This window comes from Hippocampus guttulatus, chromosome 4 (assembly GCF_054856545.1).
Source record: "Hippocampus guttulatus isolate MCC_2025c chromosome 4, RoL_Hgut_1.0, whole genome shotgun sequence".
NCBI classification, from domain to species: domain Eukaryota; kingdom Metazoa; phylum Chordata; class Actinopteri; order Syngnathiformes; family Syngnathidae; genus Hippocampus; species Hippocampus guttulatus.
Genome location: NC_141264.1, coordinates 16,087,501 through 16,111,432, shown reverse-complemented (window position 1 = coordinate 16,111,432; position 23,932 = coordinate 16,087,501). Strand labels below are relative to the sequence as shown.

The window sequence follows — 23,932 nt, the reverse complement described above, 5'->3', positions numbered from 1 at the left end:
TAAGAGGTGTGGAAAACAGATGGCTAGATAGACAAGTGAAACCAACTTACCATTCTGGATGCCAAACACAAACAAGTTGGCTGGTCCACCTTGGGCCACATTTTCACCCACAGTTGTCTGGAAAAGCTGTTCCGGGGGCTGTTGGCCAGGGCTGTCCACCACGCCTACAGCGCCCTGGACCACAAAGATGGTTGTACCGGGGGCTGCAGTCTGGTTGTTTAGCTCCTGCGAACTAAGAGTACTCTGTAGGCTGGACAGGGAGGCCTGGGGCAGGAAGAGCTCCACCGATCGACTGTTAGAGACGCTAGAAGAGCTTGTGCCCACTTGCATGGGCTGCTGCTCCTGGAAAATGCTGCGCTGTTGGTTCTGAGTGGATGTCGAGTTGTTACCCAAGGAGCTCTGATCCTGGAAGGACATTGGCTCGGCTGTTTCTGGTTGTGAAAGTCCAACTGAGATACTGCCCATCGGGGCTGATCCTTGGGTCTGCGTGCTGAAAAGGATAGTCTGGGGATTTAGTTCTGCAGTGCAGAGGAGCAGACCTGTCTGCTGTGGCTGGGAGAGCTGATTCTGGGGGAGAGGGTTAGTTTGCGAATGGTTGGGTATGCTTTGGAACAAAGAGCCTTGTTGGCCAATGGAGAGTTGTGGTGACTGTTGTTGATTTTGCTGCGGCGATTGCTGTTGTTCCATGGGGGTGCTTTGCTGCTGCATTTGCGAAAGCTGAGCTGGAGGCTGGTTATGAAACATGGGAACGGGCTGGGGCTGGCTGGTGGATGTCTCCATGGTGGAGATGAATGCCAACTGCTGCTGCTGTTGGGACTGAGAGTTCGGTGAAAGATACAGGGCCGACCCGGTGGACTGTTGCTCCGTGTTGAGGCTGCCGCTCGTCAAGACTGTCAGGGCATTCTGGAGCAGGGCCGCTTGAACCTGCTGTTGGGTACCCTGGGTCTCTCCAATAGGCCTGGGGGACTGGAAAAGCTGCTGTGGGGGCGATGTATGAGATGGGGGCTGTGTTGGGAAACTGGTTTGGATGGTCAGCATCTCACCAGGTTGTTGAAGGAGGGCGACCGGCTGCTGTACTTGGGGATTGGAATGGATTTGTGGCTGGAGCAACTCGGCCTGTAGTTGCTGCTGCAGGTTCTCTAAAACTTGCTGTTCCTGCAACTGTTGCTGCTGCAGGTTGCTCAATGTTTGGCTTTGTTGTTGTTGTAGCTGATGCTGTTGCAAATTGCTTAGAATTTGATTTTGTTGTTGATCCTGAAGCTGGATGTTGTTTATGACTTGTTGCTGATTCTGTTGCAACTGCTGTTGTTGGATGTTCTCCAGAATTTGTTGCTGCTGTAGTTGCTGTTGGTCTTGTGGCTGTAGAAGAAGTTGTTGTTGAATCTGCATGTTTCCAAGGACTTGCTGTTGTTGCTGCTGGAGATGGTGATGTTGCTGTTGAAGGTTACTTAGTATTTGCTGTTGTTGAAAATGTTGTATTTGCTGCTGCTGCTGCTGTTGCTGCTGTTGCTGTTGCATTTGCTGTTGCTGAATCTGCAGCTGTTGCTGTGGCGACAGCGAATTATCTGCGGCTCCCAACCTAAGGCTGTTCATGTTCTCCTGGACATGCTGTTGAAGAGTGTCTGCAGAGGAAGTGGGGCTGTAAAGCACAGAATTTAGCTGCTGCTGCTGCTGGGCTACAGCTGCCTCTATAACCTGCTGGAGTGTGGGATTAGCTCCAGCCTGGAGCTCCCTTACTGCCCTCTCCAACTGGGCTACGCCTTCTTGGGCAAATAAGGGAACCTGTGACTGCTCTGGCTGGGGTGGAGAGGGTGCTGCTATTTGGGACATGGCTACAACCATGACTGCACCGTTGTTAGAACTTTCAGGCGGCAGGCTTTCCTGGGGGTCTCTAAGGAACTGCTGGGGGACTTCTGGGGTTACCGGGGGGATTGTTGGATCTCCTGACATTGGAAAGGACGCCGTTGGGGCAATGTCTTGCTTTTGAATTGAGTTAAGAGACTCGAGGCTAGGAAAGACAGAGGGTGCCTGGGGAAGTTCCACATCCTCAGGTTGTAGGGGCATTGAGCTCTGAAAGGACTCCCCACCTGAATGAGGGCTGGAGCTGAGCTCAAGTGTCTGCTGCACTGAAACAATTGGGGCAGGGGATTGCTGTGGTGTGAATGGAAAAAACAGGGATCAGTAAACACTGTGATTGATGGCTTCTGCTTTGAACTGTTTATCAAATCTCACCTTGAACACATTTGTGGGGTGTGAATTGCTTGACACTTCCATTGGTGTGTCCTCTTCCCTTTTCACAGGTTGACCAGAGCAGTCAGTTTGGTCAGAAGACACAGATTGGATCTGACTGTCAAATGTACATGTCTTGAAGGAAGGTTTCTCAGTTTTTACTGCTTTAACATCGGCATTATCGGCTGAGGATAAGTGCAGGAGAAAATGACAGTATGATGATTCGGGGCAAAAAATATATCCTAATATATATTCTTCCCAATGTTGATGATGAAGTTCGTAAACCCAAACAAGAATTTAAATGTAGCACTGATGGATCATACAAATTGAATTCCAATGAAGTTGGGACATCGTGTTAAACATCCATAAAAACAGAACACAATGTCTAAATCATATTCAACCAATATGTAATTGAATAAACTACAAAGAGAAGATGTTTAATGTTCAAACTGAAGAAGGTAATTGTTTTTAGCAAAGCTTTATTAACTTTGAATTTTATGGCAACAATGATATCTTGTCTTTGGAGAGTATTCAATGAACTACAAATTCATTCATTCATTTTCCGAACCGCTTAATCCTCACTAGGGTCGCGGGGGGTGCTGGAGCCTATCCCAGCCGTCTTCGGGCAGTAGACAGGGGACACCCTGAACCGGTTGCCAGCCAATCGCAGGGCACACAAAGACGAACAACCATGCGCACTCACACTCACACCTAGGGACAATTTAGCGTGCTCAATCAGCCTGCCATGCATGTTTTTGGAACGTGGGAGGAAACCGGAGTACCCGGAGAAAACCCACGCAGGCCCGGGGAGAACATGCAAACTCCACACAGGGAGGCCGGAGCTGGAATTGAACCCGGTACCTCTGCACTGTGAAGTCGACGTGCTAACCACTGGACTACCGGGCCGCCTGAATTGAACATGATTTTCAAATCACGCCGTTTTTATTTTTATTTCGCTCAACGTTCCAACTTCATTGGAATTGTGTATGTATGCATGACTGTATGAAAGTTGTGTTATAGTCATGGAAACCAATTAATTAATCCCAGTGGTTGGCAGTTCAGTAAAAATTACGTCAACAAGGCACTTCATTCTGATTACCTGAGTCTGGAGAATAGGTGAAAGGCTGGGCTTCGTGTGATTTACCAGCATTGGTCATCACAAAAATTCCCACGGAAACTGGGGAAGTTATTGATTGGTTGTGGAACGGAGGAACTGTCACAATCAAATGATTCTATGGAAAATGGAGATCAGAAAAGCAGTTAACAGTTGTATTAAAATTTATTCCATATGATCCATGCAGCAGGCCATTCTTTTTCATTAACCTGATGAAAAAGGTCCATGTCAATATTCGCCTCAGCTTGCCAGGAATTATCATCTACAAACATGAAAAGTAGTATTTACCTCTTTCCAAGGTTCATATAGAAAAATACGAATAGTGACAATAGATACCTGCAATATTCTCCTGAAATACAACTTTGGTTCCCTTGAGGAAGTTTTTTCCGATTATGAAAACTTCCTCTCCTCCTCTTACTGAGCAGCTGTGGAGACTCTTCTTCAAAATCTCTGGTACTCCCGCTGGCTGGGCTGGAAAACGGTATCAGATTAAAATGATCATTTTATGGCCTTATATTTAGCACAGGGAACAACTAAAAGGGTTTGTTTGTTTTGGTTTGATCCTTTCCTACTCACTACAGAGAATGGGTGATGAGGTGACTTGTAGGGTGAGGATGGATCCGTCTGTCTGGGTGATGTTGACTCGAAAGGCCAGTCGAGCCCGGGTGCTTTTCTTTTTGGATCCTGCCACTCCAATACGTGCCTCTACGTCTGCGTTGCGAAGTTTCAAAATTCCTACGCAGTCCACCCTGTACAAATACAATACGGTGGAATAAATACATCTTGTGATTTTAACAGAAATCCCTCAAAATCCCCCCCCCCCCCCCTCAAAAAGACTCATACGCAAGTGTCATGTCACTGCTGGGTTCCAGTTGGATCTCGATAACAGTGGTGCCCTCGATGTCCACTTCCGTACATGCAGTGGTGTTGCGACCAGTCACTCTGCATGCCTGGTAGAACCCGTGAGGCTTCACTCTGCCTGCGTCATTCGCTACAAAAACTTGCAGCACTACTGGCTCACTCACACCCTCCAACTGGGAAGAAAAAGCAATGATATTATTAACAAAGAAGATCAACCTGATTCATAATAACTATGTTCTCAGGGGTGAGCCTTGGCAGAGCATCAAAGGTCACAATTGACAATTTGTCCTTTCAGGTACAGTGAACACCATTGTATATCGCAGTTCACTCCTCACACCCGCGATATCGCAGAATTTGAAGCGATCATTTTTTTCAGGGTTTACAGAAAAAACACTATTTTGAGTTGCGCGGCTTCATTATAAGTCCACATTGTGCCATCGTATTTAACAGCAAAGAGAGGATGCCACCTCAATGCAATATAGCACCGTGTTTTGCTGCTCTGTGTATTAAAGTAGAAGTTTTTTGAAGGTTGATAATTATTGTTACGTCAATTCTAATTTCTGTTAGTCCATCTAAGGCATTTTACATTATATGTCAGTCAACATTTTCATGAATCAACATCATATGCTTTGTTCGGACTTGGGGAATAATGACTATATGTACCATCAATACATATTCCAGATACAAAAAATGTTTTAACTATATTCCGCTACAGTTGGGGGAAGAGGAAAATCAAACATCAGAGTACTGGTACATTTATTAAAAAAAAAAAATCAGCACAAATATATTTATTTTATACACTTAAATTGTTTAATTCTAGGGATGGAAATGTTCATTTGTTTTTTTGAGATAATATCCTAAATATGTTGATGTGACAGAGCAAGAGTTATGACTTAACTTGCTTGAAGGAAGTAATAACTTGAATTGCTTGAAATTTGGTGGCGACTCCACTTGATTTTTTTTTCCACAGTAATTTAGGACTTGCAGGTTTTGACTTGAGACTTACTTGCGACATGCACATTTGTGACTTACTCCCATCTCCGATTGGGAACGATAAACATGTTGAAGTAAGCAAATTTGCCTCTTATTTGGAAAACTGTGTAAGAATCTTTATTTCCTCAAAGAGTGATGTGATACAATCGTCCAATTCTTCACAGCAAGAGCATGACAACAGGCACGAAGGCATACTCGTGCATTAAAAAAGGCAGTTTTTTTTTACTGAGTTTCACTGTGCTAAAACGTCAGAAATTATAATTCAATTATAATCATAAAATTAAAAACGAGAATGAATTATTTGATCAGCAAAATGCACTATTCTACATATTTTACACATATTTCTCTCTCTCTCTCTAAAACATTCTATGGTCCCCCAATCACAGTTTTTCACAGGGTCTGGAACATATCCACTGCGACACCCAGGAGTTAACTTAGTTCTTTTCCACACAACCAGACAGACCTATGTTTATCTAATGGTCTTTCTGTAGGCTACACAGCACAACTCCATGTTGAGTTGAGCCACCTGCCTGTTTGGAATTATTACTGCGAGGATGCAAATTACTTTTTAAATTGGGTATATTCGTCACAAAGCTCAGCAAAGAACATTGCTCTTGGACTTGGTCTTAGTCTAATGAGTAATGTGTCTATCATCCCATTGCCAATAAGCAGTGAGTAGCCTCTCTTGTCCAACCTTGATGGTGGGGAATCCCTGTTGTGTACGGTCTTTGACAGAACCTCGGCTGCCTTCAGTCAGATATCGGGCTCTGTGCTGTGTCTCAGGCTGCACCAACATCTTTAGCTCCTTCCCGTTGCTTTTCTGAGGGAACTGAGTAGATAGCGAGCCACCCTTCACTGCAGTCCCAGACTCAAGAGAGCTGAAATGAAATGAATAATGTAAGTGCCTCAGTCATAAGTACAGTGATACCTTGTATTGCAGGAGCCATAATTTAGGTGTTTTTTAAGTTTGGTATTTCATTTGCTTGCAAGATTGCAGGTTTACAAGCAAGCTGCAGCAAATATGCTGCAGCTCGAGTGGCACAAAAAAATCAAACAAACAAACAAAAAAAAGGCATAATTAAGGGACGATAATGCCCTCACATGTGGGCAAAGAAAGCCACAGTTGCAAATGCACTTTCAGACGTTTATTGAACAGCGCAAAGAGTCAAAAACATACAATACTAAATGAGAACACTTGCAAGGACCTGCTGTAGGCCACCCAATTCAAGCTCCTGATGTTAATAGGCCCGTTATACTCCAATACATAGTCATGAAATTGATCAAATTTATCTCTTATGTTTTTATATAAATTAGCACATAAATAATGAGTTAACTTGAAGACCATTTCACGCAGCAACGCCGATTAACCCACACCCCTTATTAGGCAAGCCTGATACTTGGAGAATTTGGGCTGCGATGTAGCAGACACATCTAATTGCTCTCTAGAAATGCAGTGCACTTCAGCCAATATATACAATGGCGAAGCCATTTGGAGTCTGAAGCCCCTCCTACCTTTTCCCTGCTTTAAATGGGGAACACACTCGGCAGCCTGCTGGTTAGCAGTTATCAATGAGCTGGGAAATTACTCAACTGCGTTATGAGCTTGGTCAAGGTACCCCTGTAATACAGGTGGCTTTTAATAATAATAATAATAATACATCACATTTGCAAGCGCCTTTCATAACACTCAAGGACACTGTACAACCAAGAGCAATGGTAAAACATTTTGTGGATTCAATTAGAAGGACTGTGATACACACCTGGTCATGGGGCTAGTTTTGTCCGGCCCAAGCTGTGACAGGACAAAGTGAGGCGCCTTGGCACTGTCAGCGTCAAACACATCCATACTGTCCTCTGGGTGAGCAGGCTTGGGGCCCGGCCGCTGGCGAGGGGTTCGTTTTCTGGACTTGCGCGGCACTTCCGTGTTGTCGTTGTAAGAGAAGGCGCTGACCAAGCTGAAGTTGGAAACGGAGTCATCAGCCCACATGCTACTGCTATGCTCGGAGTCTGGACCCAGCGCGCTGGCTACGGGGGGCTCCTCTAAGCAGGACATCTGACTGTCATCAAACAGATCCTCAGGTGGCGGGGATATGCTCAAAACCGGCCTCCGCTTCGATGGGGTGTTTTGAGGCTGCTGAACTCCAAGCCCTGACAAGACCCCTGACCCAGGATCTCCTGCTGCAGCACCTGCTCCGCTGTTGGCCCTGTTGGGAGCAGACGCAGCTCCTGCCTCCATGACTTGCACTTCCGACGCGACAGCTCCATCCCCTCCAGCCGAGTGGAGATGCTGGGGGGCCTTGAGATGGTTGGAGGAGGACGTGCCAACGGAGCTTGGGGCTCCCATGGCCAAGGAGGAAGAGGCAGTAGGGTTGGAGGTGGAAGATGTGGCATCTGCAGCAGCATGAGACAAATAAGTCAGAAAGGAAGATCGGCACGGAGCAGGCTAGCAGTCCCACTCAAGCAGTCCCACTCAAGCAGCTGAATTTGTGCAAGGTTTGAATTGATTTTCCCCTCTTCCCAACTGTAATTTCTAGAATGTTATGGGTCCTATGCCCTCACTGTGCATGCGAGAGCTGTCAAGCATTGATCACAAATTCTGAAGTTAAAGTTGAGAAGGGTACGATAGGTCCCACAATGTTTTGATTCCTACAAAACCCTTTCTCCCATAAATCAATATGACAAAACTGACATGCTTCGTTTACAAAAACAAAAGCAAACTACAAATTCGTACATACACATTGCCAGAAAGAAACTTAACAAAATCTGGTCAGAACTTTCATCCATAAGCCCAATTTGCAAGCTGGTAATGTGGAGTCAAATTAAATTTGCCAGGGTTATCTTACACTTTGTGCAATGTGCATTCAGTAGTCAAAAGTATTTTGCGCATGCCAATTGGAAGATTTTGTTGGGACTGAGCGTAGCCATAGAGACAGAATAAACAAGCCTCTGACCTATGGAGCAGTGAACTGCAGACCATTTTATATGCAGACACTCCCTGCCTCAGAGGGAACTTCCTGCAATAAAAACGAGACAGCCAATGAGCAACAAGAGAGCTGATCATTCAAGACTCTGTCAATCAGTAAATTGGATATCTTCAAATTGTGGAGGGAGCACTGCTTTGTGATGTTTTGAAGCATTCATTTGGCTCCTGATCCTCAGAGGGACTTTACAGCATCTCATGCTTCCGATCAGCACTGTTTAGGGTCAGGATAGAAAAAAAGATTCATTAACAGTGCAGCTGTCTCAATAATAACACTGTTGACCAGTTTGTATTAGTATTCCAGGCTAAAATCATTCCCACTTATAATGATGGTGTCTCTCCTTAACCACGATCCCAGGTCAGACCACATGAATTTGTCCAGTCCAATGAAAAAGCAGCTTCACTGTTTTATTAGGATATGTAGATCCTTTCTTTTTTTTGTGGACTAATGGCAGCTTCTCTCAAGCCCAATATTTATAACTTTAATTACTTGAAATTTCCAACTTTCTGAGTATTTACTATAGAAGTGAGAACCACACATTGATTCTTGTTTCTTAAGTACTTTTTCCTTTTTCTAAAACGTCGAAACACTACCACTCGCTATATTGACACCTTCAGAAAGATGTGTAAATGTGTGTTGGTAACTGAAAGAATAGCACATTGGCACAAACTACATTATTACACATTACAGCCTCTCATAAGGGTGATGTCGGAATAAATGGGTTATTTGAGGCAACAGCCAGTGTCCTGATCTGCGCCGGCAGATGATGCTGCATTGATGTTTCACTGCAATGTAAGATTGGATGACCCAAATGTTTATTTTCAAATGCCCCAAAAAAGCAGAGTGACAAAAATCATCAAGCACAAGCATCACAGGGAGACGTGCAGAAAAAAGGTGAGTGAAATGACAAAGTCTGTTAGGGATCCTGTCAGTGAACAGCAGCTTGAATAGGCACATCATTTCACTTGAGTTTAAAAGAGCTGAAATGATGCATGGGATGTACTGTAGGCCTTAATAAAAATGTAATTACGGGGCCTTTCGACATGGAAATGACCTGAGACCCACGTTGGGATTGACCAAAGAATGGCTTCACCAAAAACCAGGACAGGCTCTTAGATGAAAAATGTCATGGCTGAGAAGGTAGGACAGGGAGGACAGACAGAACAGCCACAAGCAAGACTGGAGACCCCTGGATGCCTCTACTTATCAAAACTACTTTTTTTAATGTACTTTGGTACCTTGACATACAAGTTTGCTTTATCCTATGAGCAAGCTCGATGGAAATGTTAAATGTCATTAATACAGACCCCTCCACCTCTTCAATTTACTTATATTATCATTCAGCCTACTGGCAGTGCCGGCTGCTGAGTTCAATGCGGGAGTGGCAGACTATATATAGATTAAAAAAAAAACATTAGCATGATTAATGTCACTTAGTCTTGGTATGAATCCATTTTTAAAAGTCGGATAGTTAAGAGCAGCATGCAACACGCGGTTGCAATATGGATGAACGTGGCATCCTCACACAAACACTAACGGTGAGCCATGCCGCTGCTACTATGACTGCAACAGGTATGAAATCAGAGCAGTAATCAGTTGAACAGCTATGAAGAGAATCTTGAAATGCATCATATGGTGACGGATTCATTTGTCTTGGGAACGGGTGAAAGGGTCAAGTTGCCCCTAGTCGCCATTTAAGGGCAAATTTCCTCCTGCTCTCCCACGATTATTGGAGAACAATTGAGCAAGGGGAACCTGATCGCAGACCATGGCATTTGTCGGCCGATTCGGTGGCTCACCTGAAGCCAAGGCTGCAGACGGAGGAGGCCCCGCCTCTCCTCCGCTCTTCTGGCTCATGGTGGTTGGGTCGGTCTGGGTGGATGACTGCTGCAGCTGGAGCTCTTTGGGGAGGAGGTCATATACAGACTCTGAAATAATAGATGAGGCGGATACAGCATGTTTTAAATAGGAAAAAATATGCAACAGTGACTCACTCACTGTAATAGAGATCGCAAGAACTGTGAGCTTAAGTGTTACAGTGCAATAACTATAAATGACAGTGTTTGATAAAATCTGGTGGAAAAAACGCATTTGGAAACTTGGCCAATAAAGGAAACTTTAAATTGAAAAGAGAAAATGTTTGTCCCCGTTTGCATAAGTCAGTGGGTTCCAATAGCACGTCGTCCATAGCTATATCAAAGTTGGCCAGATGCTGAATTTATAGCACTTTTCTACAGGAGCAACTGTAGAAAAGTGTTATCCAAACAAATGGAAAAACCATAGCACCCAGTCTTATGCGGGGGTTCTTGCCCATTCACACACAAGAGCCTCTGACCGGTAGACTAATATTGGGAGGCACACTGTCATAGTCACACTGGAAAAGCCTCAACAATTCGAAGCTGGAATCGTAGTTGTTCAAATGTTTAAAATGAAGATTTGGGGTCAATTTAGTGGAGGAGATATTTTTATACTGTCATGGATTTATTTGTTTTCAGACAGCTATAGACCAGTCACCCATTTTCTCCCTACAATATGATGGTATTGTACGTCACTCAAGTCACACTCTCTCAGTTTGCTCTTCAAAAAGAAATACTGGAATAGGATGAAAGAAGACCCGGATATCAAGAGCAAAACATTTCCTACGTCTACAAATTCCATTGGCGAAACTGAAACAACAAATGGCACCCCAGGATTAATACAATTATACACCAGTGGAGGGGTTTAGCGAGTTGAAACCCACAGAAGCATTCCTGGATACTTGACAGCAACGTGATTCCCAGAAACTCATTACCAAGGAGCACGGCGCCCCTGGAATAAACCCTGCTCAATGGCCTACATAGGCGATTAGGTAGTCTGGTTGCTAGGAGAATGTGGTGTTATCAACACCCGAGCATGGCTATTTCAGCTGTGCATCAGCGCCGCCAGGTATGTGGAATAGTCATTTAATACCCGCCAATCACTGAACACCGGCATAATGTTGAAAGTGACAAGACACATGATCCGCAGTGACATCAGCAACACCATTGACAGATGGACACAGCAAAGGTAATGCCTCTCACATGAGCATCTTACACCGGACAAAAGAAACAAAAAACACAGAACAAACAAACAAAAAAAAAGGACCCATCAACTGTCTATTGTTCATCTCGATATAATCTGCTTTACGAATAGAGTTGCTGAAGCACTGCGAGCTTTTGTCCAGAGGGATTGAAGTTATTACCAACAGGAAATTGCAGTGTCTCAACAAAATGGCACTGGACATATCATGCTTCAAATGCCAACATTTTTAAAATGCAACAACAACGGTGCTCTTAAATTACAGAGGTATTAAAAAAAAAAACAACGTCAAACTTCATGGTACTAGTGGAAACTGCTTTTCACAATAACATTGAATGGTCCAAAAAAAAGGTTTTACAGGGTTCAGTATGTGACAAATATATTTCTTAACAGAGCCTTGTGGACAGGATTGGAGGTCTGTGGATGTGAGTTTAGAATGCAATGTATATGCAATATACGCAATACAAATTAGCTTTACATGATTAAATTAGAACACCCGCAATTAATTCACTTTTGCCAAATATGGGCCATGACACCTGACCTATATTATCAGCCCAGCGAGGAAACCAGTGTGGACATGTGATATGATGTGTCAACGCTGGATTAATTTATGTCATTGCACCGGTTCGACTGGAGCCCATGGCACTTTAGAATGCTTCGGAGCATTAGCCAAGAAACTTCCTTTTATTTATGTGGCCCGGAGCAGTTTGACGTAGCAGAGATTGCCATAGAGGTCACTCAACTTTCCATAGAGGACACCATCTCTTCTAGTTGAGACCGAATCAGCATCTTTAAGGTCTCTTTAAACGTGTTCTAAATTGAACACTACACAGAGAAGAGTGTTGCTAAAAACCCTACTAAATGCGAATTATTTAAAAAAATAAATGGCCAAGTACACTTCCCTGAAAAAGTATTTGCCCCCTTCTATAATTACATTTTTTGGGCATCGTTTATCCACATGTGAATGTTTAAAATCATCAAACAAATGTAGAGATCAGACAAAGATAACAGACGTAAACACAGAATCACCGGTAAGAAGTAAGCTAATTGGCATCGATCCATCTGGAAAGGGTTACAAAGTCATTCCTAAAGCTTCAGGACTCCAGCGGACCACTAAGAGCCATTATCCACAAAATGAAAAAGCACAGAATAGTGGTAAACCTTCCCACGAGTGACCAGCCTTAAATAAATCGATAATGTAAAATTTTCCATTCAATGTTGGTGGAAATGTGTTGATTTTTAAAATAAAAATGTATCATGTCTACACCACATCATTGGAAAGCCAGACAGATCCCCCAGCAACTTTGGAATTGTTTAAATTTCACATTTCCCATCTGCTGATAAAGTTGCAGTCATGTTTTGGTATTGCTTCTCGATTTGTTTTTGTAGCTGTCAGAAGATATCTGTACAAGTTCAGTTCAAGGTGGGTACGAATAAGCAGACTCAAGGTGGATGGACTAACATTAGACTGCATTTTAGACAAATTAAATTAGCTCACGTTAGAGGCACGCGCAGCTGATATTACACATGCCTAAAAGGTTTTGTCACGCGACAAGGTCACTGGTCCATTTATATTCTTTGCAGCTGGCTTTGTGGTTGGAGGGGTGGTGGGAGGGGGGTGCCAGCTGAATGGCTATTCACAGGGGCAATGTTTTTGGTGCACATAAGAAATATGTAGCAACAGAATGCATCCCTGCACTAAAACGCTGCAGCTTTAATTATACTCTTGAACAGATAACGATGCACTTGTGATGGACACAAGACAAAGATGAACTGATTCCTCTCAAACCCCACTGATCTGCCTTTTTGGACTACTCGCATCTTTTCTGTACAAGGATATAGTGATAAGCTAACAGGATGACGTGTGTGGCTTCAACCCCTTCCATCTAGTTTTTTGTTTCTCAAATATATATTAGAGTGGCCTTGCTTGGGCAAAACGAAAACGTGGCGGTGGCAACTTCAACTGAACGCTCTATCTCGAGAGAGTGGCTGGTGGTCGATACCGGCAGAAACGGATGAGTCAATGAAATGTGAGATGGCATGTTTTGAAAACATGGCTGGCAAGTGTGTATTACATTTCTTTGTATGCGTTTTGGGTGACTAATGAGAATCGCAGGCACCCGTGCAGGAAAAAAAACCCCTAAGAAATCATAGTTATAATAATGCTTAATGAGTTTTCTGTATTTCCAAAAGCAGTTTGTTGTACACCCTATACTAGTCACGAGCCACATTCGCATCCAAGGAAAAATGAGGGTCGAGGGTACGCATGTCTAATGCAAACATTGAGCTGGAAAGAAAACGGTGGGTCAACACTCAAATAACCAAGCTAATATTTGGCTTATAGACACATATAAATACACACACACAGCATTGGGTTACATAGACTGTGTGGATTAGAGTCGCATTTCCTTGTGTGCCCCTCAAAAGCAGTTTTTCGGCTTGTGATATGAATTGTTTTCTTTCTATCAGAAAACAACATTAGGTTAGGCCAGGGGGTAACCCAGGGGTAGGCAACCCAAAATGTTGAACGAGCCATACTGGACCAAAAAATACGAAAAACAAATGTGCCTGGAGCCGCAACAAATTAAAAGTCTTAGAAAGAAGGCAACACACACTGTATGTATCATATTAGCTATATTAGCATACTATCAAAATCACTAAGTTGGCGACAAATACACAATGAGCCTTCCTGATGAAATGTTTTTTTTCCCTCTGCAGGCATCCTGTAGAGCAGGGGGCCCAAACTTTTTTGACCAAAGCTCTATTTTTCGATCAACTAGCCTCCCGCGATCGACCCGGGACCGCACACGCACACACTTACACACACATGCCATAATGAGCAACAGCCATAACAGCCACTGAGATGAACGAGGCACGGGATGCTCTTTTGCAGCGTGTTAACTTTCGTAGCTGACGTGTACCGTTTTAAAATGCTTCTCTCGGTTTTTCAGATTGCCATTCTTTGCCAGTTCCCTCTGTGAATTGGACATGAAACACCGTTTCTTCTTACAACAGCCTGGCATCCCACCCTGCTAATAGAAATGTGTGTCGCAGGCTATGACGCAAATCTTCATTGACTGAAATGTTGATGTGTAATACTTATTCGACACATTTTTACAGCATCGGAGAATGTTAAGAATGTTTGTCCTCCTACAGGAACCATATTCAAACAAAAAATATATTTTACCTCCCCCATCTTTTTCCATTTTCAAATATTTATAAAAAGATCCAGGGAGCCACTCGGGCGGCGCTAAAGAGCCGCAGGATGCCGAACCCCGGGTTAGGCCCATCAATTGGTGCTCAGTAGCATGCTTTAAGTTTGCATCAATGCATTTTCTTGAGGTTCTAAAAAAAAGAAAAAGAAAAAAAGACCTTTTGACAAAACTTTTGAGTTCATATGTTTGATATTAAGATACTGGTTAAAATGAGCTCTTTGAGAAGTTCACAAAATCAGAGGAGTTCAAGAAGTTTTAAAGTAAATAACCCAAACGAAGAACTGGAGTGTTAGTCTAAAAACCGGTAGAAGTGCCAATGATGCATGAGCATTGGCATGTTGACGGCCAGACGGTGGACAATGGAAAATCAGGATCAACACCAAGAGGTGTTTTATTTCTGTTGTGTTAAAGCCCCCTTGGTCTTTCCGCCCGTTAACAGCGCTCTACTGCGTGAGTGTTTCGCACACATTTGCAGCTAAAAATAGAAATGTGAGCTGTGCAATGCAATTAGGGGTGCGTGTTCAAATTTAAAATAAAATTCAACCCGGGACTAGAAGGGTGACCTACAGGTAATTGGCTTCTCGTGCAGCATACCTCAGGTCCCTTTTCCAAGCTTTCCGTCTTTCAAAATGCTAAGGAGAACGGCAGCGGAGTACGAATGTTGATCTGTGGCTTCATTATTAACAAAGTACGAATCTTACCGTTTTGCACAGCATGTGGCTGCTTTTCCATCAAAAATGTGTTCTTTTGATCCACACTCACACGCACACACACGTGTGAATTTAGTCATTGGCTCCATTCATTTGGCTGAGGTTTCTCTGAGGAGAGCACACAGAGTTGTTTGCTTTGTTTTCACTGAGGAGAGCACCCCCTTGATCACAGTCTTGGTCTAAGTCGTAAAGTGCTATGTTAATGCTCAGCTACCTGATCTACAAAGTGGTCCAACTTGAGAGCATTGTTCGATATATATATATATATATATATATATATATATATATATATATATATATATATATATATGATGTTGCAGATGTTCACCTATTACAGGTAGGCAAGGTTCACTGGACCGGTCAATCATAAATGGCCGGCGTAGTTGGTATACTTTAATGTGACACTGGAGTTGTGCCACTTTGCTATGTGTTAACAGCTCAAGACATAAGCAACTAGGCAGCGGCGGCAATTGAACCTCTGCCGTATCTGTTACTGTGTAAATAGGAGGGGCAGAGTCGCTACTGATGTTGCCATACCCCCGTTATGAAATGCCAGAAACCTATATAAAATTCATACGGCAGACAGCCTGGCACTCTGCCTCCATTTACAGGTTCTGCGTAAACAAGATAGGCAGTGTGACCGTAGGTACTAGTTTACAGGATGTTGCGTATTGCATGTGTAAACGAGGCTTTATGTGTGCCCGACAGCGCCGCTTTAGCATTTTTTAAAAATAAAATAGTGTGGCTTTTTTGGACTTTCAATGAGTACAATGAAATGATTGTTTGTTTATCATAGGCAGTAGAATGAATAAACTGTCAGAACTGTGGTACAAAATGTAGTTAAATTATTCATTTAAATTCAACACCTGAGATTTCAAAAGACATTGCCCCCCGCCCCAAAAAAAACTATTTATTTATTTAGCATACTGACAATTGGCCTTAATTTGAGCATTTTTCTATCCTTAACATCAAAGTCAGCAAAGGCCCAATTTTCGGATGACTCATGAAGATTATCTTGAACGATTATCCTTTGGTGATGGGAGCTTTTGCTAATATTAAACCTGTTCAATATTTATCCTGGCAAATCCTCATATGTGGGGTCAATACCCAATCGGGCTGAGTCACACAATCTGCGATTGTGACATGAACCTTCATGAGAGACAATCATGAAGCTTGTGCTGGACTCAAACAGAAGAGCAACAGAGTCGTCGTGTTCAAAATCAATCATTCACCACAATAAAAATGACAAGGGTTGGCAACCCCAATTATAAAGTCAAATCTAGCCACGCTTCTTCTTATTTTCCAGCAGTGTGGATGCTTTGTAGAACTGTGTGTGTCTAACCTTCCTTAGATCTGAGTTACAGGGGTGGCATACAACTTGTTTTGACAAATATGACTACAATATCTTAACCCTGGAGAACCCACGGGGTGAAATTTGACCCCTATAAATTCTGCTACTCAAATGCTACCCGTAAAATTCCAAAGGGTCAAATTTGGCCCTAATCCAAAATAGGATCAAAGCATTGAATATTTGAAAAAAACATATGTTGGTGTTCAGTGAACATATAGCAGTCATTTAAGATAAGATAAGAAACCCTTTATTAGTCTCACAATGGAGAAATTCCCAATTCACAGCAGCAAAGTTATGAAGGGAAGAAGTAGAACAACAAAATATAGGAGCTGCTGGAAAGGCAGCCACTCTCGCTGCGCCATTTTGAAGGCAAAATAACAAAAATAACACAACACAACACGTAGGACACAAACAGTCGTGCAATCTTCACCACTATTCTGCATACACTTTGTTGTCTGAAGCAGTTATAGATGAAAGAGGAGAGGATCATCTAATGTATAATTCATCATTTTCCAAAGAAGAAAAGGGTTCTTGGGTTCTCCAGGGTTAAATACTGTAGCAAGATGTGTACGGCATAAACACAATTCAGCTTGACTAGATGATCCTTCTCTCAACTGTGTTCTTGTCTTATGGTTGTTTAAATTTTTGATGGGGGGAAAAAAAGACAACTTTATCCGACCTACCGACCCTATGCTGAAATTTCATGTTACCGGAAACACACTATCTTTTTTATTTGGCCCTACCACATTCTATATTATTACAGTCACTATTTCATTTCCCCTTTCACCAGTGGTAGATGCCAGTGCTTCCACAAGTGCAGCCCAAAACTGCAACATTTATGCTGTCCAATGAATTTATTAAGACCATTAATAATAATGTCCTGGATTCTTTTCTCATTAGTAGGCATTGTATTAACTCAATCTCTGATCCACACACATACCAAATTCATGCAAAATCAAGAGAAAAAAAAAAAAGATCAACAATCATGTGTCATAAAGACAGACTTGAGTGAGCAGCTTCAGGGTCACAGAGCAATTGTTTACTGCCAGCTCACAAGTACCCTTCACAGTGCAATCAAACTGAAACGGCAACAGTGGCTCAGACAAATAAGGCAAAGGCTATGATTGCAGACATTTCTTCAGTGACATGCAATCAAAATGTGCACGACCATTGGGTAGAATTAGTAGCAGAATAAAGCTTGCAGTGCACCAGTGCTATCTGCTTCCGCCTTTAAATGAAATGTGCCGTTTCGACGTGAATTAGCAGAAACTGAGAGGTGGCTGCGGCATGAGCGATGATTAGTAGTGACTGCATCTCTGAGATGGGAGAGTTTTGGGTTATTTGCAAGGTATGTCTAAAAGGTTACACGCCTCACGTACAACCTATGAAGAGCTACTGAATCCAGCACAAAGCCCAGAGATGACCAGTGCAGCTTTGAGAGCGTATTCTGCACGGCTTCAATCCAAGTTAATAAAGCACTCCCTCTGAAATTAAACACAGCTGCTGTCAGGACTCTTGTCCAGGACATTTAAGGTGCTTGGCTAGAATTAATGGCGGCATTTGGGTTGCCGACATGGCAACGCCTCTTTTGGGTGTCAAGGTGATGCCAGCCAGTCGTGCGGAGTGGCAGCACCATTGTGAAGTCAGGGCACGTGACTTGGATACCTCAGATTTGAGTTAAGCCTCGCCGAAAAAAAAACATAGAGCTCTGCTATCTCACTCTCCACAGAACTCCAAATAACAGTGAACACTCACTGATTCACAATCTCACCCACTCCAATTTTTTTTTTGTAGAATGCAACAAAACAATTAGCTGAAAAATGCGCCGATCTGGGTATTGTGCTTTTTATGTCCAAACACCCTGCTCCTCCTAAGGTGCTATGTTAGTGGAGGAGTAGTTAAAGTGTGGTGGAAGATTCCGATAGAGGTCCGACAAGCTGGCAAGACAATAACACTAGGCGTAGAAAAAAAAGTAGTGTGTTTCCGGTAAGCCGACCGACCGAGAATTTCTACGTCGAAAAAAAAACTTTACGGTCGGCATTTTTTTTTCAAACAACCCTCTACATTTTTGTGTAGAGGGTTTACATTGGTGCAAACTCTCGCGATATTCAAGTTGAGCGCGTGCGTCGTTTGCCCTGTCGTCTGTCAACAACATTGAAACATGGCGGCGGCCGCGATCTGCGACGACAGTTTAAACCGCGTTTTCTGTGTTACAGTTGCATGCTCGCACTGTAATGTTAAGAAAATAGCATCCATTGATGTATCGAAAAAAATCAGCGAACTGTTTGATGAACACCACGGGCCGAGTAAACACAGAGGGCGGAGGAGGACGTCGGCGGAGGCGGCGGCGCGCCCCCCCCCCGCGTCCGGAGCGGGGAGAAAACTAAATAGGTGGTGGCGGCGCCGGCCGCGTAGCAGCAGGTTCAATGTCTTCTTGTTTTATGGTTATTTTGTTTAAATTTTTGATGGGGCAAAAAAAAAGATTAAAAAAAAAAAACTTTGTCCGACCTACCGACCCTATGCTGAAATTTCATGTTACCGGAAACACACACTCTTTTTTTATTTGGCCCTACCATATTCTATATTACTACGGTCACTATTTCATTTCCCCTTTCACCAGTGGTAGATGCCAGTGCTTCCAGTAGTGCAGCCCAAAACTGCAACATTTATGCTGTACAATGAATTTATTAAGACCATTAATAATAATGTCCTGGATTCTTTTCTCATTGAACCACAAACAACATGCCATGATTGTCAAGGAGGGTACACATTGCCCTGGCTGCTGTGCAAAGAAAAAAAAATAACAAAAGAGAAATAAAGAAGAGTAGATTTTTCAGAGGCTGTTGAAGCTTCAGGGGCACCAGGCGCATCCAATTGCAGCATGACGGGCTATGTGTAGTAGATACAGAGATTTGGAAGAAATACAATTTGAGTTGGTATCTCAGCCGACAGCAACAGTTGACATGTGGCATTACTTTGGATGTAAGCCAAATGACCACGGTGAGCCACAGAATTTAGATTTTTTTTTGTATGTATTAGATGTATGAAGAGAGTTCATATTTAACGCGGCAACACCTCAAGCATGCAACTTTACCCGAGACACAACCACCCACTGCAGTTTTCCCAGTTTGACAACAAAACGTCAACCAAACAGACGGGGGGCCATCAACGCCGTCCCGACAGTCCCTTACCACGAGGCCGTTTTGGAAACAAACTAATGTTGCAGAAAAGCACACTGCTGACATCCTTGCAGAAATCAATGTCAGCTTTAGCAGGCTGGAGGCTGAATGAGCAGAATTAGCCTGTGCCTTTTTTTTTGTTTACAGAGACTGATCGTCCATTTTATTGTGTGTTGATTGTTTTTGGTGGTTTTGATTATTGGGGTTTATTTCTGATATTTGCAATGTCTTTTTTCATTATATAATTCAAATTTTAATGATTCTCAAGAAATAAAAGTATCTTCAAATGGGTGTCATTACATTATTGGACTATTATCATTATATTAGTTGAAAAATGGTAGGAAAGCCGTAATATTATCGTTTATCACAAACATTTCTGGGACAATTTATGCTCAAGCTAAATTTGTTACCGTCATAAGCCTATGCGTATTTATTTTTGTTGTGTTTTACAGTAAACGCCACCTGCTGTGTCAATAAACAGTTTAAGGCACGCTCACTCAGGGACAGCAGAATCTCATACACACATCACACGCTTGTTGCACAAGCAACGTGGTGCATTCAGGGTCCTTGCACATTGTAGGAACTCAACGCACTATTCGGCACGTTGTTTTTTCCTTTATTATGTTTTTGGTCGCCAGGTGCCAAAATCTAATTCAGCATAGATTTACTGTAACACAGAAGTCTCCAATATGGTGCTTGCAGGCACCAGGTAGAACCCTAAAATAATTCAGCTGTGATAAGGCATTATGATTTCCTAGGAATGTTGTACAAACCCAATTTCCATGAAGTTGGAACGATGTATTAAACATGAAAACAGAATACAATCATTTGGAAATCGTGTTCAAACTCAAACTATATTTAATTGAATACTGCAAACGCAAGATATGTAATGTTCACATTGATAAACTTTATTGTGTTTAGCAAATAATCATTAACTTATGCTTTAATAAAGCAGCAAAAAAGACTGAGAAAGCTGAGGAACGCTCATCAAACTCCAGTTTGGAAAACTCCAGGCTAACTGGCAAAAGGTAGGTCAGTGACTGGGTATAAAAGGAGCTTCCCTGACGTGCTCAAGTCATACACAAGCAAGGATGGGCTGAGGTTCACCTCTTTGTGAACAACTGCGTAGGAAAATAGTTCAACAGTTTAAGACAATGTTCCCCAACCCACAATTGCAAGGAATTTGAGGATTTCATAATCCATAATATCATCGAATGGTTCAGAGAATCTGGAGACCTCACTGCATGTAAGCAGCAAGGACAAAAACCAACATTGAATGCCCATGACGTTTGATCTCTGCATCAAAACCAGAGATCCATGCGTGCAGGATATCACCATAAAGGCTCAGGAACACTTCAAAACAGCAATGTGTGTAAATGCAGCTTGGCACGACATCTGTAAGTGTAAATTAAAACTAAAAGTGTGCAAAGCAAAAGCAACACCCAGAAAGGCCGCCGGCTACTCTGGAATTGTTCTGTGGTCTGACAAATCCATTTCCAATAGCTTTTGGAAATTGTGGACGTTGTGTCCAAAGAAGAAAAGAACCATATGGACTGTTGTGGACACAAAATTCAAAAGCCGGCATCTGTGATGGAATGGGGCTTTGTCAGTACCAAAACGCATAGGTAACTTACACATCTATGAAGATACCATTAATGTTGAAAGGTACATGCAGGTTTTGGAGAAACATGCTGCCACCCAAGCAATGTCTTATACATGGATGCCGCTGCTTATTTCAGCAAGTCAATGCCAAACCAATTCTGCATGTGTTACAACAGCAAGGATCTGTAGTAATAGGGTGTGTGGGTACTAGATTAGCCTGCCTGCAGTCCAGACCTGTCTCCCATTGAAAAGCAACACCCAGAAAGGCCGCCGGCTACTCTGGAATTGTTCTGTGGTCTGACAAATCCATTTCCAATAGCTTTTGGAAATTGTGGACGTTGTGTCCAAAGAAGAAAAGAACCATATGGACTGTTGTGGACACAAAATTCAAAAGCCGGCATCTGTGATGGAATGGGGCTTTGTCAGTACCAAAACGCATAGGTAACTTACACATCTATGAAGATACCATTAATGTTGAAAGGTACATGCAGGTTTTGGAGAAACATGCTGCCACCCAAGCAATGTCTTATACATGGATGCCGCTGCTTATTTCAGCAAGTCAATGCCAAACCAATTCTGCATGTGTTACAACAGCAAGGATCTGTAGTAATAGGGTGTGTGGGTACTAGATTAGCCTGCCTGCAGTCCAGACCTGTCTCCCATTGAAAATGTGTGGCGCATTATATGCCTGCAGTCCAAACCTGTCTCACATTGAAAATGTGTGGCACATTATGAAGCGTAAAATACGACAACGGAGACCCCGGACTGTTGAACAGCTGAAGTTTAATGTCAAGCAAGAATGGGGGGAAAAAATCCACCTCTTTAAAAAACCTGAATAAACACCCGACCGGGTTAGCGCTATTCTAACCGAATACTGTGTCATGTAAATGAAATCTGGTTACATCCTTCAAACGAGACAGTGGTTTGTGTTCTGAGCATGCTCTTGCGCTAACCACAAAGAATCTTGGTCTTTGTAGTACAGGAAGTAGTTTTGGCTTGTCATCCTCACCAGGACCAATTTAATTTCAATACATTTTGGGTGGCCTTTTCACATTACTTTCATGCCAGAATGACAGATTATATAGACAGGCATATTTGTATAAATTTGTACGCTTAGAATGCAACTCGCCGGAAATATACAAGCAGAGGTAAACAATCATGGTAAAGCTCAGAGAAATGAATCAAAAACATACTTTTGGAGGAGGGAGGTGAGTGACAAGAAATATCATGCATTTTATTGATAATAGAAAGTAACAGGCAGAAATACCGTCTGTTTGGATCAAGATGTCAGTGCAACACCATTTAAATCAGGTTATTCAAATGTGGGAGTAACTTTACCTATTCTCGCACATATAAACTGGTTATTCTGAAATTTTCAGAAATCGCGATTTTGACCTGAATCCAAATATTGACTGCATGTAAACATAGTCACTTGTAGCCAGTACCAGCACCACATGCTGCACATTGTTGCTAATTTTCTGTAGCTCGTTTCTTTGTTTTACTGAGCAGGTTCAACTGGGAGTGATAAGTGATGCAAAGGAATGTTTTAAAGTGTGTTCTAATAAGTTTTACTGTTTAAATGAGGCCGTGCAGGAGGGAAACGGGAAGAAAAAAAGTTGTATTGACTCTCTCTATATCACGGATTAGTACCATCGCTGGTGGGTGGGTCTGGAATGTATCCCCCCCCCCCCCCCCCCCCCGCGATAAACGGAGGTTCACTGCACACAAGAGTGCGACTTCTCCTCAGAGAATGCGGGGTTAGCGTCACGCTAGTGATCAGTATGGGCGCCAATAGCTACGGCGTCTGTTTACTCACTACAAATTTAATCTGGAGCGGAGCCCACGAGAACTCTGTTTCAGGTAGATAAACGACCTGGGACGTCGTTATCGGAACCACAAGGTGTTAGAATGAGACAAAGCCCACGGAGCATATCCGGTTCCTCCGCGCATGTGACCCGAGGAAGCTCATGCACGCAGGTAGCCGTGAGCGAACGAGCCAATTGGCGGCTAACTAAATCGGCTAGCTCGGCTAAATGGCTAACGGCGAGAAAAGCTAACCTCAGCTAGCTAGCAGATTAACGGGAACGAGCTAACGACAGGGGGGCATTATCCCCTTATTAAAACCTGGGCCAAAACTCGTTAGCGCCACGTTTATTCAGCCAAGACTCACCTTTAGAGTAGAGAGATTTGGGGGAATTGAGGTCGAGGTCCGAGCTGAGGAGGGAGACAAAATCAGAGGGCATCGCAGCACTTCATCGAGGGGAGGGGAAGCGAACACTCTTCGGCAGAAACCAAGTCGTTTTTCCTCGGCCAATCAATTGTGCGTCCCCGTGGGCGGAATGAGTCGGAATACGGCATCGAAACAGTACGAATATATTGGACAAAATATTCAAAGAAAGTTTGAATAAAAACACACACACAACCCCGTTAAGTATCACATTTCATCACGTTGTGATCTCGTGTCTGTTGAGGATAGAGACGCACACACAAACACACATTCTCAACAGTGGAGGTCGGCCCACGTCCAGGCCCCGCCCACTTGGCTGCGCATGCTCATTGGAGACGACAAATTCCCAACAAAGAGTAAACCCTTTTTTAAACGTTACTACGATTTATGCTAGTTGTAGTTGGTTTATGGGT

The 23,932-nt window shown here is 43.0% G+C and overlaps 1 protein-coding gene across 2 annotated transcripts in view; it reads right to left on the bottom strand.

Annotated features, from left to right (window-relative positions):
- nfat5a (nuclear factor of activated T cells 5a) overlaps positions 1 to 23,783 on the bottom strand; it is a 32,160-nt gene extending 8,377 nt beyond the window's left edge. The window contains exons 1-11 of one of the 2 annotated variants that reach the window (XM_086109000.1): positions 23,463 to 23,783; positions 9,978 to 10,106; positions 6,958 to 7,588; positions 5,892 to 6,075; positions 4,187 to 4,377; positions 3,920 to 4,092; positions 3,680 to 3,814; positions 3,553 to 3,605; positions 3,329 to 3,461; positions 2,233 to 2,414; positions 51 to 2,151 (exon numbers count right to left, since the gene is read on the bottom strand). In XM_086109000.1, coding sequence (XP_085965126.1) covers positions 51 to 2,151; positions 2,233 to 2,414; positions 3,329 to 3,461; positions 3,553 to 3,605; positions 3,680 to 3,814; positions 3,920 to 4,092; positions 4,187 to 4,377; positions 5,892 to 6,075; positions 6,958 to 7,588; positions 9,978 to 10,106; positions 23,463 to 23,535 — 3,985 coding nt within the window. In that variant the 5' untranslated portion in view covers positions 23,536 to 23,783. Of the gene's footprint in view, positions 1 to 50; positions 2,152 to 2,232; positions 2,415 to 3,328; positions 3,462 to 3,552; positions 3,606 to 3,679; positions 3,815 to 3,919; positions 4,093 to 4,186; positions 4,378 to 5,891; positions 6,076 to 6,957; positions 7,589 to 8,148; positions 8,212 to 9,977; positions 10,107 to 23,462 lie in introns of those variants that run through there. The other variant, XM_086109001.1, reaches the window with a different exon arrangement.
- Positions 23,784 to 23,932: the final 149 nt, after the last annotated feature.